The sequence below is a fragment of the Macaca thibetana genome, chromosome 18 (genome assembly GCF_024542745.1).
Source record: "Macaca thibetana thibetana isolate TM-01 chromosome 18, ASM2454274v1, whole genome shotgun sequence".
Taxonomy (NCBI): Eukaryota; Metazoa; Chordata; class Mammalia; order Primates; family Cercopithecidae; genus Macaca; species Macaca thibetana.
In genome coordinates this window covers 766137-779858 of record NC_065595.1, presented here as the reverse complement: position 1 = coordinate 779858, position 13722 = coordinate 766137, and the positions used below count along the sequence as shown (strand labels likewise).

Here is a 13722-nt window from a genome sequence, read left to right as displayed (position 1 = left end):
ATTTGATTTACAGCCACAAATTCAGTTTTACCTATGGATCTGAACACGATCTATAAATCACTAGGAAAGCAACTGTGTTCACGGGAAGGATTCCCAGCATTAAGGTGACACTCCGTGGTGTGAACTCAGTATTGTTGGCTTGTGCACCCGCGCACATGGGCACACACCTGCACGCACACAGTCATGCACACGCTTGCTTTGGGCCCATGCACACATAGCCCTGAGAGCTGGGAAGACGAATCGGTCACTCAAGAGATTCTGCAGATAGATTCCTTTACCAGGCATGGTAGTGAGGGCAGCGCCCACTACTCACCCGGGGCCTCTCGTGCAGGAAACTGCACGGAGGCGTCGTCGCATCGTCGTATTCCCCTGTCACGGGAAGGGGCGTGGAGCTGTCCCTCAGGGATGGGGAGGGAGGAGCTAGTTTCCCAGCCGGTGCCTGTGCGTTCACCAGTGTGAGAATCCACTCAGCGGGCTTGCTATGTAGCCTCTGTTGTTCAGGCCTCAGCGTGCAGTAAGCCTGTGGGGTCAGGACTGCCCGGCCTCTGCCTCGGTTCCTGCCGGGCACGTGACACTTCCCTTGAATCCTCCTGCCGATGGTACCTGCGGGAGGGAAGGTACGATCGATCCTGGTCCTGTCCCCCCAGCCTTGGGCAGGTGTCCCGGCACTGCCAGGCACAAGGCCCCTTCCCCAGGCTGCCCACAGACCCCAGCCCTGAGGTGTTGGTCTGCCCACCCTCGCTGGGAAGGGCTGTGCCACATGGCGAAAGCTGCTGTGGGTCCTGGTACCTGGCGCCCCATGCCAGGGCTCATGATGCCAACGGCACCAGGTTTGTGGTACCTGGGGGTCGGGACGGCCTGGCCCTGCTCCTGCAAGGCCGAGATCTGTTCCCAGGAGGGTTGAGGGAGGGTTGGCTGTGGGGTTCCTGGAGGCCTCTCTCGTGCACTCTGGGTCTGTCAGGAGGCTGGCAACTGTGGCCAGACAGATAGAAATAAAACCTAAAAGGAGAAAAAAACTTTTTTCTAGAACTTCCCAGAGAGCAGTGAGCTGGTGCCAGTGGGTCAGAGGCTTGTCACGTGTGGGGGGTGTGTGTGTGCGCGCGCGTGCACACTCTGTGGGGTGTGTGCACATTTCCCAGTGTGGCTGTGCATGTGTGTGTGGACACATGCACACGTGTGTTCAGAGAACACCACGCTTTGCCCCGACTCCTGGCTCAGGCCTGAGTCTCCAGCCATGGTGTCCGCGTTCCTCCCCTGGTCCTTCTCTGCTCTGCACACTGGGAACCAGGACGAGAGGCATGCGGGGCCAGGCTGTGTGCTTCCCCCACCCACCCTGAGCCCACACTGCTCTGGAGGGAGACCCCGGCTTCCCCCGCCCACCCCAAGCCCACACTGCTCTAGAGGGAGACCCCAGGCCCCTCAGTCCCTTTCCTGCATCTGAAAGGGCCAGGCCAGGGCGTCCGGCAGGTGAAGCTCCCCTTAAAGCCAGGTCTGGGCCGGTTTACAGGGAAGCACTGCTCATGGACCACCCGGTAGATCACACCGGCGCTGCACACACAGGCACCCCCGTGGCCACACATGCCTGCACACGCACACTTCTGGTTCACACGCCCACACTCACGTGGCTTCTGCACACCACACAGCCAGCAGGTGAGGAAGTGGATGCAGCGTGGCTGTCTCTTAGCGGCTTCACCTGGAATGTCACTGTGGACCCCAGAGCCCGAAGTCCTGGCAAGCACAGAAATCACACCGGCAGCCGTGCAGCCCCCGCCTGTCCTGCTTTTGGCAGGTGAGGCCTGGCTGAGAAAAGTGGGGAAGGAGAGGGAGGATGTGGGGGCCGCGTCCTGCTTCTCCACCGACCTCGGATTTAGCCTGCTCCCTTCGACTACTGGCTCCATTTTTGATGTCTTTTACTTTTTGTTTGTATTTTTCCTGGTATCTTGAGTAAAGTCTCCCTGAAGCATCAAATTGGGTTTTTTTACAAGTACCCTGTGCTGTTGCCTCATCTGCTTTGGTGTGCCGTGGGTCACACGGGCCTGTGCCGTGGGTCACGCGGGCCTGTGCCATGGGTCAGGCGGGCCTGTGCCGTGGCCATAGGTCAGACGGGCGTGCTGTGGGTCAGGTGGGCCTCGTTCCCGCAGGAACACCTGGCTCTGCAGCAGTGGCCGCCATGTCATCCTGGCCAGGCCCCTGCACCGAGGGTGGAGCCACGGGGTCTCTGATGCCTTCCTTCTCGTGCTTTGGTGGATAATGTGGCTGGACGTCCTCCCATGAGGGACGTGTTCTCCGGCCTGGTTCGCTGGCCCCTGGCCCCAGGCCCAGCCCCGCAAGGCGCCCCGTGGGCTTCACCTGGAAGTGTCACCTCTGGCTGCTGTTGTGGGTGATGAGGATTCCAGGGCTGCAAAGAGGACCCTAGGCGCTGTCCACACAGCATGGCAATCTCTTAAATTAACGCAGCGTGGGGGGAATCGGGGTTGAAACCGGTTTGTGAGCCAGATTTTCTGTCCCTGTGGGGACTTCCTTGGGGCAATTTGAAAAATGCAGGTTTTACTTGTAGGCCCTAAATGCATAATTTCCCTTTAGGCTGACAGCTGCTCCTGTGCCCTGCCCGGAGAGGAGCCTGACTCCAGGTCGCCTTGGCTCCATTTCTGTGCAGCAGCTCAGACTATGGGGCGGAGGGTGAGACATTCCTAGTCGTGAGCTGCCTCTGTCCACCCCACACCTCCCTCCCCTGCGTGTGCACAGCTGAGTTCCGCATTGAATACATTTGGCCTCGATCATCCTCTACCCGTCATGTTACCTTGTAAGTGCTGAGGCCAGCACAGGAGCTAAAAACAAACATTTTAATGTGTAGGAAACTCAGAAACTCTTACACCTCAGCAGTAGAATAATACATTTTGTTTAGTTAAGGTTCAGGCAAAGGGAGGTCATTGTTGTGACAGGTAATTTTATAAATAGGATTCTGACAGGTTCTGTACTGTGCCAGAGGCAGAAAGCCCGTGCAGTGGGGCCCGTGACGTATTTAAATTACTTTTCTTAAAATGAACTTCATGTTTTAAATAATAGATGTTTACCTCCCAGGTTACACCTTAAATATTCCCATTTTCACTGAAATGGCATGTTTTTTAAAGGATACAGTCATACGCCAAATTCACAGCATTCCACACACCATCAGAGAACTGCCACAGGGATCCTGGGGGAATTTTAAATTGTAGTTTAAGACCACGTGACCCTGGCCAGGCCCTCGGAGCTGCCCAGGCGCCCCTCCCCCACCCCCAGAGGTGGTTTTGGTCAGAGACTCATTTACATTTTTTCTATGTAAATTAAATTTTTAGGTATTAAATCTCGGAAAATGGAATACTGTGTGGCAGAATCTGCCTCTTAATCTCTGTTTCTCTTCTTACATTTCCCATCATAAAGGTGTTTGAATCCTACAGAGAGTTAAGGTATCTCAGGAAGTTCATTAATTTGGCAAAAGGCTGGAGTCTGTCTTCCGAGGAACTAAGGGCTGGACAGGCAGGTCCCAGCGTCCCCCGTCCTGACTGTGGAGACACTTGTGTATTCATGCGGGAAGAGGGGGCTGCAGTGGAAAGGGAAAGAAAGGCTTGTTCTGCGGAGTTACGTGGTCTTAGCTGTAATCACTTTGGAATGGGGTGCTGGTGGCTTTGGGTGCAGAGACTCCTGTGGGCATCTGACACATCGGGGCTGTGTCCTCGTCCCTGTCTGTGGCTTCCCCACTGTGTTCCCACGTGATGCCTTCATTCAGCCTCTGGCTTTTGTACTTCAGACCCCAAACGCCCCTTCGATGTCTCAGCCGGGGCCTGGGTCCCAGCTCGGCCTCACGTGGCGTCCCAGGCCCTGCCCATCAGTCTGGGCCTCACGGTCAGGCCCTTGGTGACAGCAGCCATCGCTTCACTGTGGCCTCCTCCCTGGGGGGCTCTGAGTTCAGCTACCAGTGAGATTGGTTTGTTCTTTACTGTGGTGACCACCCGGAGGCTGAGGCTGAGGCTGAGCTGGAGCCACGGAGCAGGGGCTGCCTCTTTGCCTGCCCGGGCCCCTGCAGGGCCATCTCCCCTCTGCCCACTGACATCTGAGAATCCTCCATACCCTGCAGTCTGAGGAGCAGCCCCCGGCTCGGGCTCCCCAACCTTCTCCCCCGCCTTGCTGGCCCTGAGTGGGCGGCAGGCATCTGCGTGGTGGGGGCAGATACCGCATTTTCCTGTGGCTGGAACGTGCCTGCAGGAGCCCGGGCTTGGAGCCTTCACATGGTGGTAGTGCTGCAGTTGCCATCGGTGGTCAAAGATTTTAAAGTTAGTTTAGTGAGAAAATCGACTCCAAACGTGATCAGAGGGGTTGACGCGTTCCAGGATGAGCGGTTCCCGGGGCTGGGTGTTGCCACGGGCCTTGCACAGATTTTGCTGATTAATCTCAGGGCTCTGAGGCTGGTGCCCATCAGGCCCCACTTGGGGGATGCAGAAGGGAAGGCGCTCTGAACGAGGGGCCCTGTGGGAGGCCCCACTGTGCAAAGGGTTTGACTCCTGCGGCCTCTCTCTAGGCCTGTGTGCTTGCTTTGAGAATCAGACGTTCGTGTTCCAAACCAAATCGGCCTCTTTCAAATAGAATCACACTATAGTGATTGTAAATGGGAGCGTTAAAGATAAAAACAAACATTTCTAAAAACGACTCACTGCCGAAGGCGGAAGCACGCCTCCATGGTACGGAGAAGGAGGGTGAGAGGCAGCAGCACTGCACCTTGCATTTACCTCTCAGACACCGATGAGCAACTCATCCCTCAGAACAGCTGGTCCTGAACACGCGTGTGCCCCGCCGAAAGGCGCAGACCTTCCCAGAGGCGGGAGCGGGGCCCGGCCACCCATGTCCTGGCAGAAGCACGGGGGCTGCTCCATTTGGCCAGAGTCTTATCCCAGTGATGTGGGTTTTGAGTCTCACACACACGGCGCCGGCCGAGAAGCCATGAGCGGCTCTGCAGGGTGGTGCGGCCGATAGACACCTCCATGCACGGTTGCCCTGGGCAGTGTCTGCCGCCAGCGTCTGCCTCTGCTCAGCTGCCAGGACGGTGTTGAGCACTCCCCTACTCCCCTGCCTCTGCCGGAGGAGAGGTGCAGGGAGCCATCAGGAAGGGTGCTGGGGCCCGAGGCCCGTTGTGCCGTGTGTGTGCACACAGTGTGGCATCCCTGGTCAGGAGTGGGAGCTGCACGCTGCCCAGTTCCAGGTTAATGGAACACAGGAAGATGGGTCGTGTCCTGCAGGGTCTCATCTGGATTTACTGGTGAAGCAAGCCTTGCCCGTGGCTCAGCGAGGGCTCAGCTTTCCTGGACAGCTTCACCGTGGCCTCGGCGTGGGCACACACAGTGAGCATGTGTGGATGCATACGTGTGCACATCCATGCCCACACGTGTGAGAGTGCAAGTATGTGTGCAGGTGTGTGCATACGTGTGTGTGTGTTTGAAAGTGGCCACAGGTGTGTTCAAAGCTTAACCCTCAGTGCCCAGGTCCATTAGGATAACAAAGCATTTTCTAATCTGCTTTACAAAGACACCAGTATGATATGGCAGAAAAATGCAAAGTGGGTAGGACAGGGGGACGCAGGCCTCGAACCCACTGCAGGTTTTCTCTGCATTCGGTGGCTCCCAGGGGTCCGCACTCTGGGTGCTGAGTGGTGCTTCCTCTTCTCTCGCCAGCTCCATGGCTACCTGGAGAGTGAGCCGCTGATGCTACAGCTTTTCATCGGGACGGCGGACGACCGCCTGCTGCGCCCGCACGCCTTCTACCAGGTGCACCGTATCACGGGGAAGACCGTGTCCACCACCAGCCACGAGGCCATCCTCTCCAACACCAAAGTCCTGGAGATCCCGCTCCTTCCGGAGAACAGCATGCGAGCCGTGTAAGCGCGGGGACCTTCGACCTTTGACCTCTGGCGGGGGCGGTGGGCGGGGTGTGCCTTCCTCCCGGCCCTGGGGGGTCTGGCCGGCCCCCTGCACTTCCAAGCTCCGTGGCTAGGACACTCTTGGTTTAACAGCCAGTAAGTAAACCTCACTCTTGCTTTTGACAATGGATTTGCTTCTCTCTAGGGTTTCAGCTCTGTGTATGTTGCCACTTAAAGTAATATCTCAGATACGCAGCTATAAATACCTCCCTCCGCATTTAGCTCCTAAACAGGACCCCCGTTTCTTTCTGAATACAGCAGTTTTGTAATGAGAAGGATGGTTAAAACGTGAGCATCAAAAAATTAAAGCAGTCAGCATATCCGGATCACGTTAGGAGGTTCGGACAACACGGATAGGCCTGCGCTGACGTTCTGAGTCTAATTTGGCACTGTAATTTGTTTAAAAGTGAATTTTTTAGTAAGCCGAGGACAAAACATGTAATTTCCAAATAAGGCCTTACTCGCTTAATCCCAGCTTGTGCTGGGCACGCTGGCCCTGACCTGTGAAGGCAGCCAGGAAAGAGGACTGCTGGTCCCTGAGAGATTCCCATGGTACCATGGTGGGAACAGATGACAAACACGTCTATGGGTGAATGAGCGCAGGTTGAGCTGGGATGGCTGGAACGTGCAGACCAGCAGGATAGAGCCGGGCCGAAGGGCAGGGACGGCGTCCTACGAGGGTGACCCGCAGGCCGGGAGCCCGTGTGATGGCGAAGCCGTAGGGGGGTGCCCCATCCAGGTGGAGCCCCGGGGGTGGGTGCAGAGGTCCTGGGGCTGCAGGAGTGGGGAGGAGCCCCACACGGGGAGGGACAGCATGTAAGGGATGGCGGCAGGGGCCACGTCAGGCATTTTAATAAGTGACTCAAAGCCTCTAAGTCAGAAACAAAGGGAACGCTTTCTCTCCACGTTGGCTTTTCAAGTGTTGGGGGGAATGTGTGCACCTGGGAGCTCATTCGGAATCCCTGGGTGTGCCTGGAGAGCTGTAATCCAAGTTTCCTGCAGACAGGGCACAGTCAGGTGGTTTTCGAGAACAAACCTTGTGTTCCGCAGCCGCGGTAAATGTCCTGGCTTCGCTGGCGGCTGTGTTCACCCCACCATGTGGGGCAGCAAGGCTGGCCGGGAGACGCCCACAGCCAGGACCGCACGCCAGCCTGGTGCTCGCTGCCCACTCAAGGGTGGTCAGGGTGTCTCTGTTTATTCTCATTCTCTTAACTTAAAAATACTGCTTTTTAGTGCATTGAGAATATACACATGGAATGTTTTACTGGAGCCTGATTTTGAATGAAATTATTAAGTTAAAAGAGATTATATGAAACCGTAGAAGAAACGGGTTTTACACACAAAAAATGAAGGCTTTTAAATATAGTGGAAATAATAGCATCTTCTGATAAATCAAGTTTTTTGGGAACTACTCCAAGATAAGAGAGAGCAGCAGGTGCCTCCGGCCCCTCCCTTGGGCTGCTCTCTGCCGCTCTGGTGACATCCCCGTGTACGTGGCCAGCGTGGGTGCTAGAGGCAGCCAGGACTCGGGACAGCTCTGACTGGACCCACTTGGTCAGGGCTGGAGGCTGGAGGGAAGGTGGGAAGGGAACGGTGGGAAGGGGAAGGTGGGAAGGGAACGGTGGGAAGGGGAAGGTGGGAAGGGGAAGGTGGAAGTCGCTTTTCTTGGGGCTGCCTCCGCTCGCCCCCTCTTACCTGTGCCGGCGTCGGATTCTGTTCTGCGCTAGGCAAGGGCCTCACATTGGCGGCTTCAAGGTCTTGTTTTCCTCGGGGGAGGGACAGTGACCAGCTCCCTGGCATGAGCTCGCGGGGCTAGGGGCCGGGCCTTTCTGCTCCCGTGTCAGCTAGTGAAGGAAAAGCTGTGGGCTTTTGTTTTGGGTAGCATTGACTGTGCTGGAATCCTGAAGCTCAGAAACTCCGACATTGAACTTCGGAAAGGAGAGACGGACATCGGGAGGAAGAACACACGGGTACGGCTGGTGTTCCGTGTTCACGTCCCGCAGCCCAGCGGCCGCACGCTGTCCCTGCAGGTGGCCTCCAACCCCATCGAATGTTGTAAGTGGACACCCGCGCGCTGCAGGGGAAGGAAACTGTCGGTGTCCCACATGCTGTCGCTGTCTTTCCCTCTCTCAGCTTTTCGTTTGTGTAGACTTGGTACTGAACTGTTCCCCCAAACCCACCACAGTGTGTGGCCATGTGGGGTCTGAGTTGATCACGGCTGAGTTACTGCCTGTGGCCCTCCCGGGGCCCCTGGCTCTGGCTCCTCTAATGCTCGAGCATGGCCAGGGAATGCGGTGTGGGCCAGGGCTTCCCCCACGCTGTGCTGACCTTTGCGTATTTGTGCGGTGACTGTGATTTGAGTGAAACTGGCTGAGTCTTAGGAGGATATTTCGATGCTGCCTTCAGCACGAGGTGGAGACCATGAGGATTCATGTGCATAGCTTCTCCCCTAGGAGTAATGGCGTCCGCAGGACTCAGCCCGCCGGCCGTGGCGGTGCTTGCCCTGGGTGGGTGGGCTCACACGTGACCTGCTGGGTGCCACGCGTGTGCCCTGGGCCGCCCACCCAGGACAGGCCCTCACCGCCCCTCTCCCCCTGACGCAGCCCAGCGCTCGGCCCAGGAGCTGCCTCTGGTGGAGAAGCAGAGCACGGACAGCTACCCGGTCATGGGCGGAAAGAAGATGGTCTTGTCCGGCCACAACTTCCTGCAGGACTCCAAGGTCATTTTCGTGGAGAAAGCGCCAGGTATGCTCTTCACCAGGGGTCATCTGCGGCCTGGGCTTCAGCGCTGGTGGGAACCGCTCCCAGTCGGTGGAGCAGGGCCCACCTGTGCATGGTCACCGGGACAGGCTTACGGGGTGTGGCACAGAGCAGAGGCTCTGCGTGGCCCGTGGCTGCATCCGGCTGTGAGTTCTTGTGTGAGCTGACAGCTGTGCTGCTGAAGGGAGGAGGTAGATGCTGATTGCCGGGGCCACCACACACACATCGCCGCTGACACGGAGGGAGCCCGCGGGCTGAGGACGTGCAGAGGAGGGCGAAGGCGCTTGCTGGCTTTGCTGGGGTCCTCCGTCTGCAGGAAGTGGACACTTTGGGGGTCAGCAGCAGGGCAGGAGGGAGCTCCCCTCTGGGGCCTTCCCCTCCTGCCAGCATTCCTGGGGTCGGAGGCAGGGGTGGTGTGGGTGCCACAGATGGCGGGGGCTGGGGCGGTCTTTAATGCTACAGCCATGGTGTGTGTGAGGCCCTTGTGCCCCGAGGGCCCGGGTCACCCCTGCCTGTAGGTGTTGTGCCGGCCCAGCCTGGAAGCTCTGGGGCTGACCTCGGAACAGCTGCGGGGGCATCTTCTGAATGATGTTCCTCCTGGGGCCGTCACGCCTGTGGTTCTGTGCTGCCCACAGGAGACGCTGTCCTGCAGGGATAGGGCTCACAAAGTGGCTCCCGGCCCAGCTCAGTTCTCTGCAGATACTGGGCCCCAGCGCGCTCATCCCAGAGCAGGGCCTGGCTGGCTCCGAGAAGAGCCTGTGAACAGTGTGGGCTGCACTGACGGGAGCCTGGCGTTGCAGGGAGAGTGAGGACCAGTGTGGCTGGGTGCAGGGACCCTAGCCCAGCCCTTGAGGGGGTTCAGGCAGAGTTGGCCTGGCTCTCCACAAAGCCTGCCATGAGCTCTCTGGTTTTGGGGCTTCCTGGTGCCTTGCTGGGCCTGTTTTGTGATTTTTTTTTTTCTTTTTAACATTTACCAATTGGAATTTTTTTGCACTTACTCTGATCCCCGGAAACCGCGGAGGCATTCAGCCTTGATAATGGGGTCTTGATTTGTACAGTTTGCCGGAAACTTAAGTGCTTCAATCAAAATAGGCTTTAGAGGTCATTCACGTCTAACGTGGCTTTCTGTAGAATCAGGGCATAATTGGAAAACACGTTTTAAATTATAGAGAAAACCAACTAAGGCAGTGACCAGGAAGGCATTTGCATCCCCCGTGCCTTCTCAGGAGGAGGCTAATTTTGAAATAATTTGCCCTTCAGAGCTTTCAGTGTGTGTCCATGCGTTGGCAGAGAAACACTTTGCCCCCAGTGTAGGGAGGCGCTTGGGCCAAGACTGGCCAGAACCATGGCTCCCAGATTCTGCTTCTCAAAGCCCAGGCCTGAGCAGCCTCCTTGTGGTTTCTTCCGTGCAGAGAGGCCTGGGCACCTTGGCAGAGCCCCGCCCCCCGAACGCAGTCAGCAGAGGTGCCCCAGCTCCTGCCCTAGCCGAGTTATTGCACTAGCCGAATCGGTGCCACAGTGCCATGGGGAAGGGCAGCCACTGGCTTCCGAGGGCCGGAAGCCAAGGGGATGCGGGACCAGCCCTGGTCTCATGCGGCCGCCCCCACGGGCAGCCCCTCCTGCCTTCGTCATCGCTTTGAGCTGTGCGGTCAGCAGGCCAGAGGTGCTGCCTGTTCTGCCCTTAAGCTCGGCTGCCGCGGCCACACTTCTAGGCAATGGCAGTTTGTCTGCCCATGTCCTTCTCTTGTCCCATGAGGTCAGGGTGGGTCTCTGACCCTCTCCCAGCATCAGCCGATGTCTGGTATACAGCAGGCGAACCATAAATGAATAGGTGCTGCGCTCAAGAGCACGTGAAGCTGTGAATACTGCAGGGATGAAGCCAGACCACATTTGTGATTTTATTCTTTATAGTTAAATAAGATAATTTGCATATTCATACACTAGCATATCACATGTTTTCAAAAGCGGAGAACAAACATCCACATAATTTTCTTTCTCTACTTTGGGCTTCTCAGGCGGGAGCCGTCACTTATGACACGAGCTAACGTGCGGTGAGAGGTTGGAGCCGCAAAAGGCCCCACATCCTCATCCTGGCGACAAGTTCCTAGTTGTTTTTGGAGAAACCACTAAACTGAATATAAATTAAAAACACAATTGCCCTCTCGTCTTCTGATGGGATCGTCTGGTCTGTTTAAAGTTCTGTTTTCGACTGCTCTCACGGATGGAACCAGGGCCGGACGTGAGTGAGCTCGGGAGGTTCGTGTCGAGGATCCGTCAGTCGGGCAGATGAAGTGGCTTCTCCAGGAAGGGCCGCTGTGTCTGTCGGCTGTCCTCGTTCTGAGGGTGTGGACGGTTGTAGCTGTTGTGAATGTTGGACACAGGCCGGGGTCGGCTCCACCCTGTCCTTCTCTGGAGTACATAGGAAGCTCTTTGTCCAGGCCAGCTCAGCCTCTGTGTCTCGGCCAGGCCCCCTTCAGCTGCCGTGGGTTCACAGCACCTCTGAACTTTGAGAAGTGTTGGATGGAGCGGCTGCTCGGCCCTGGAAGGCTGGGAGAAGCTGGTGTTGGGCCCTCCTGAGGAAGGGAATCCCTGCAGCAGGGCTGCGCTGTGGGGAACCGGCGGGCACGGGCATGGCTCGCCGTAGCGTGGGTGCTGGGTCCCTCCGGGATGCTCCAGCTCCAGCTCCAGCTCCAGCCCCAGCAGGCGGGAGTGCGGTGGGTGTTCGGGTCTCAACCTGCACTCCACGGAGCTTCCTCCCAGGTCTCTCAGGGCGGCGCAAAAGGCCGGGGGCAGAATCAGCCTTTCTCTGGGGACTTAGTTTACTGCTTCCTTGGAAAACGACGTTTTCTGATGATGAAAGCCTGTGCGGAATGTTCGTCCAGGAGGCAGGTTGGCTGTGGGGCGCCGAGGGCTGAGTGTCAGCTCAGAAGCTCCTCGTAGCATTACGGGAGCCTTTCAGTTTTCAAGGCTGTAGGGGTTCAGCTGCAGGAAGTGGGAACCACACCCCCTCCTCTCCCACCCGCACCCCTCCCCTCCCCTCTCCCACCCACACCCCTCCCCCCCCCCTCCCACCCGCACCCCTCCCCTCTCCCACCTTCGCACCCGCACCCCTCCCGTCTCCCACCTTCGCACCCGCACCCCTCCCCTCTCCCAACCGCACCCCTCCCCCTCCCCCACCCGCACCCCTCCCCTCCCCTCTCCCACCCGCACCCCTCCTCTCCCCTCTCCCACCCGCACCCCTCCCCTCTCCCACCCGCACCCTTCTTCTCCCCTCTCCCACCCACACCCCCTCTGCTCCCCTCTCCCACCTGCACCCCTCCCCTCCCCCCTCTCCCACCCGCACCCCTGCCCTCCCCACCTTCACACCTGCACCCCTCCCCTCCCCTCCCCCCCCCGTTAAAGATCACCGCTTCTCTCTTCCGACGTGTGATGTGAGGCACTTCTCTGCACACGCGTGAACGTCGAAGCGGCTGAGGGACACATAATGAAACATAAATGAAACGCCCGAAAAACGCCTGCGTGAAACGTGAGTTCAGGCTGTGTCTGGAGCTTGGCTGAGATGAGACAGAAGGCGCAAGTTTCTGAGATTTGGATGCGTCAAACATGAGCCAGTTGTTAATGCTGGAGCTGAACAACCTCCTTTTCTTGAGTCACACGTCTGTTCTGGTGCCGTTTTTCAAAAACATCAGTGAAGCCTGTTTTGGTGTCATCGCCGTGCAGAAGCCACGCTACAACGCCAGGGGTTAAAACACCCGCTCCGTTTGCTGGCGATCGCGCAGCAGGCGGGGCTCAGTACGCGGGGCCGTGCGGGTTGCGTCTGTGGTCGTTTCTGTGGCCGCCGTGACTGGCAGGCCAGCTGGGGCCTGGACTGCCAGCATCTCCAGGTAATCAGGGCCCCTCCACGTGGCCTCCCGGGTCCCCTCTGCGGAGGCAGCCTGGGGCCCCTGGGAAGCAGAGACAGGTTGTGCCAGAGCTCCGAGGCCTGAACCCAGTGCTGTGCCAGCCACCACACCGGGGGCCCTGCCCAGGTTCACAGGGAGACACACAGAAATGTGGGAGTCTGGGGGGCCTGCGTGGTAGGAGCGAGTAGCCAGAGTCCCACAGCTGCCCGGGCCCCTCCCAGAGGCCCCAGCCCAGCACATCTAGAGCCCTCCCCTGAGAAACCCCAGACAGCCAGGTTCGCCCCAAACCCCCAAACCCAACATGGTGGGACCCCAGCTCGCCCCCACCTCACGGCCGCCTCATCCTCTGGCCCTGGACGTTACCACATGGAGAAGACAGGCCTGTGGGCAGGCGCTGGCCATACTGCAGGAGACACAGGCCGGGTTTCCAGATTTCTCCACACAGCGGCAGGCGGAGGTTCTGCCTCCCACCTCACTGGGAGGGTCAGGACTCCAGATGTGGGCCAAATGTATGTTGTTATTTTTTAAATAAAGGGACCAAAGGTCCGGGCCTTTCCGAGGCTGCCCTGCCTTGGGACCGTGACCAGCATGGTTCCCGGGTCTTCCACAAGCTCTGACAGGCACCTGGCCATTGTTTTCAGAGGCTCCACCCAGCAGCCACCAAGCTCAGCTGGCAGCTGGCAGGACACTTGCAAGGACACAGAGCTGTCACAGAACCACCGTGGCCTTGGCAGCTGCTGGTCCTACGCCAGGACACACACGTTCACCACGGCGAGTGGGGGGTGCACGTCCCCGGGCAGAGGCCACGTCATCCAGGTGCAGGAAGCGCCAGGCAAGGACCCTCCCGTCTGCCCAGGGAGCCGGGTCAGAGGAGCCCCCAGGCCTGAAGCCACTCCCTCCGGGCTCACCTTCAGGTCCCTTCAAGGCCACGGGGTGGTTCACCCACCCTGGGGTGTCGCGGAAGCCTTGAGGCCCCTGCAGGCCCCGATTTCCCCAGAGGGGCATCAGTGTCCGCTGGCCACCCTGCCTGCCCCCCCCACTTCAGCCACCCCTGCTCCTCGGTTTCCTGGGGTCTGGTTCTTTCTTGCAGGCGGGGAGGAGGTGAGGGCCAGGG

General features: G+C 58.3%; 1 protein-coding gene across 6 annotated transcripts in view; it reads left to right on the top strand.

Annotated features, from left to right (window-relative positions):
- Positions 1 to 13722, top strand: part of NFATC1 (nuclear factor of activated T cells 1) — a 128214-nt gene that overhangs the window by 48801 nt on the left and 65691 nt on the right. For all 6 annotated transcript variants that reach the window (XM_050768214.1, XM_050768212.1, XM_050768213.1 and 3 more), the window contains 3 exons: positions 5703 to 5905; positions 7830 to 8002; positions 8551 to 8691. In XM_050768214.1, coding sequence (XP_050624171.1) covers positions 5703 to 5905; positions 7830 to 8002; positions 8551 to 8691 — 517 coding nt within the window. The remainder of the gene's footprint in view (positions 1 to 5702; positions 5906 to 7829; positions 8003 to 8550; positions 8692 to 13722) is intronic.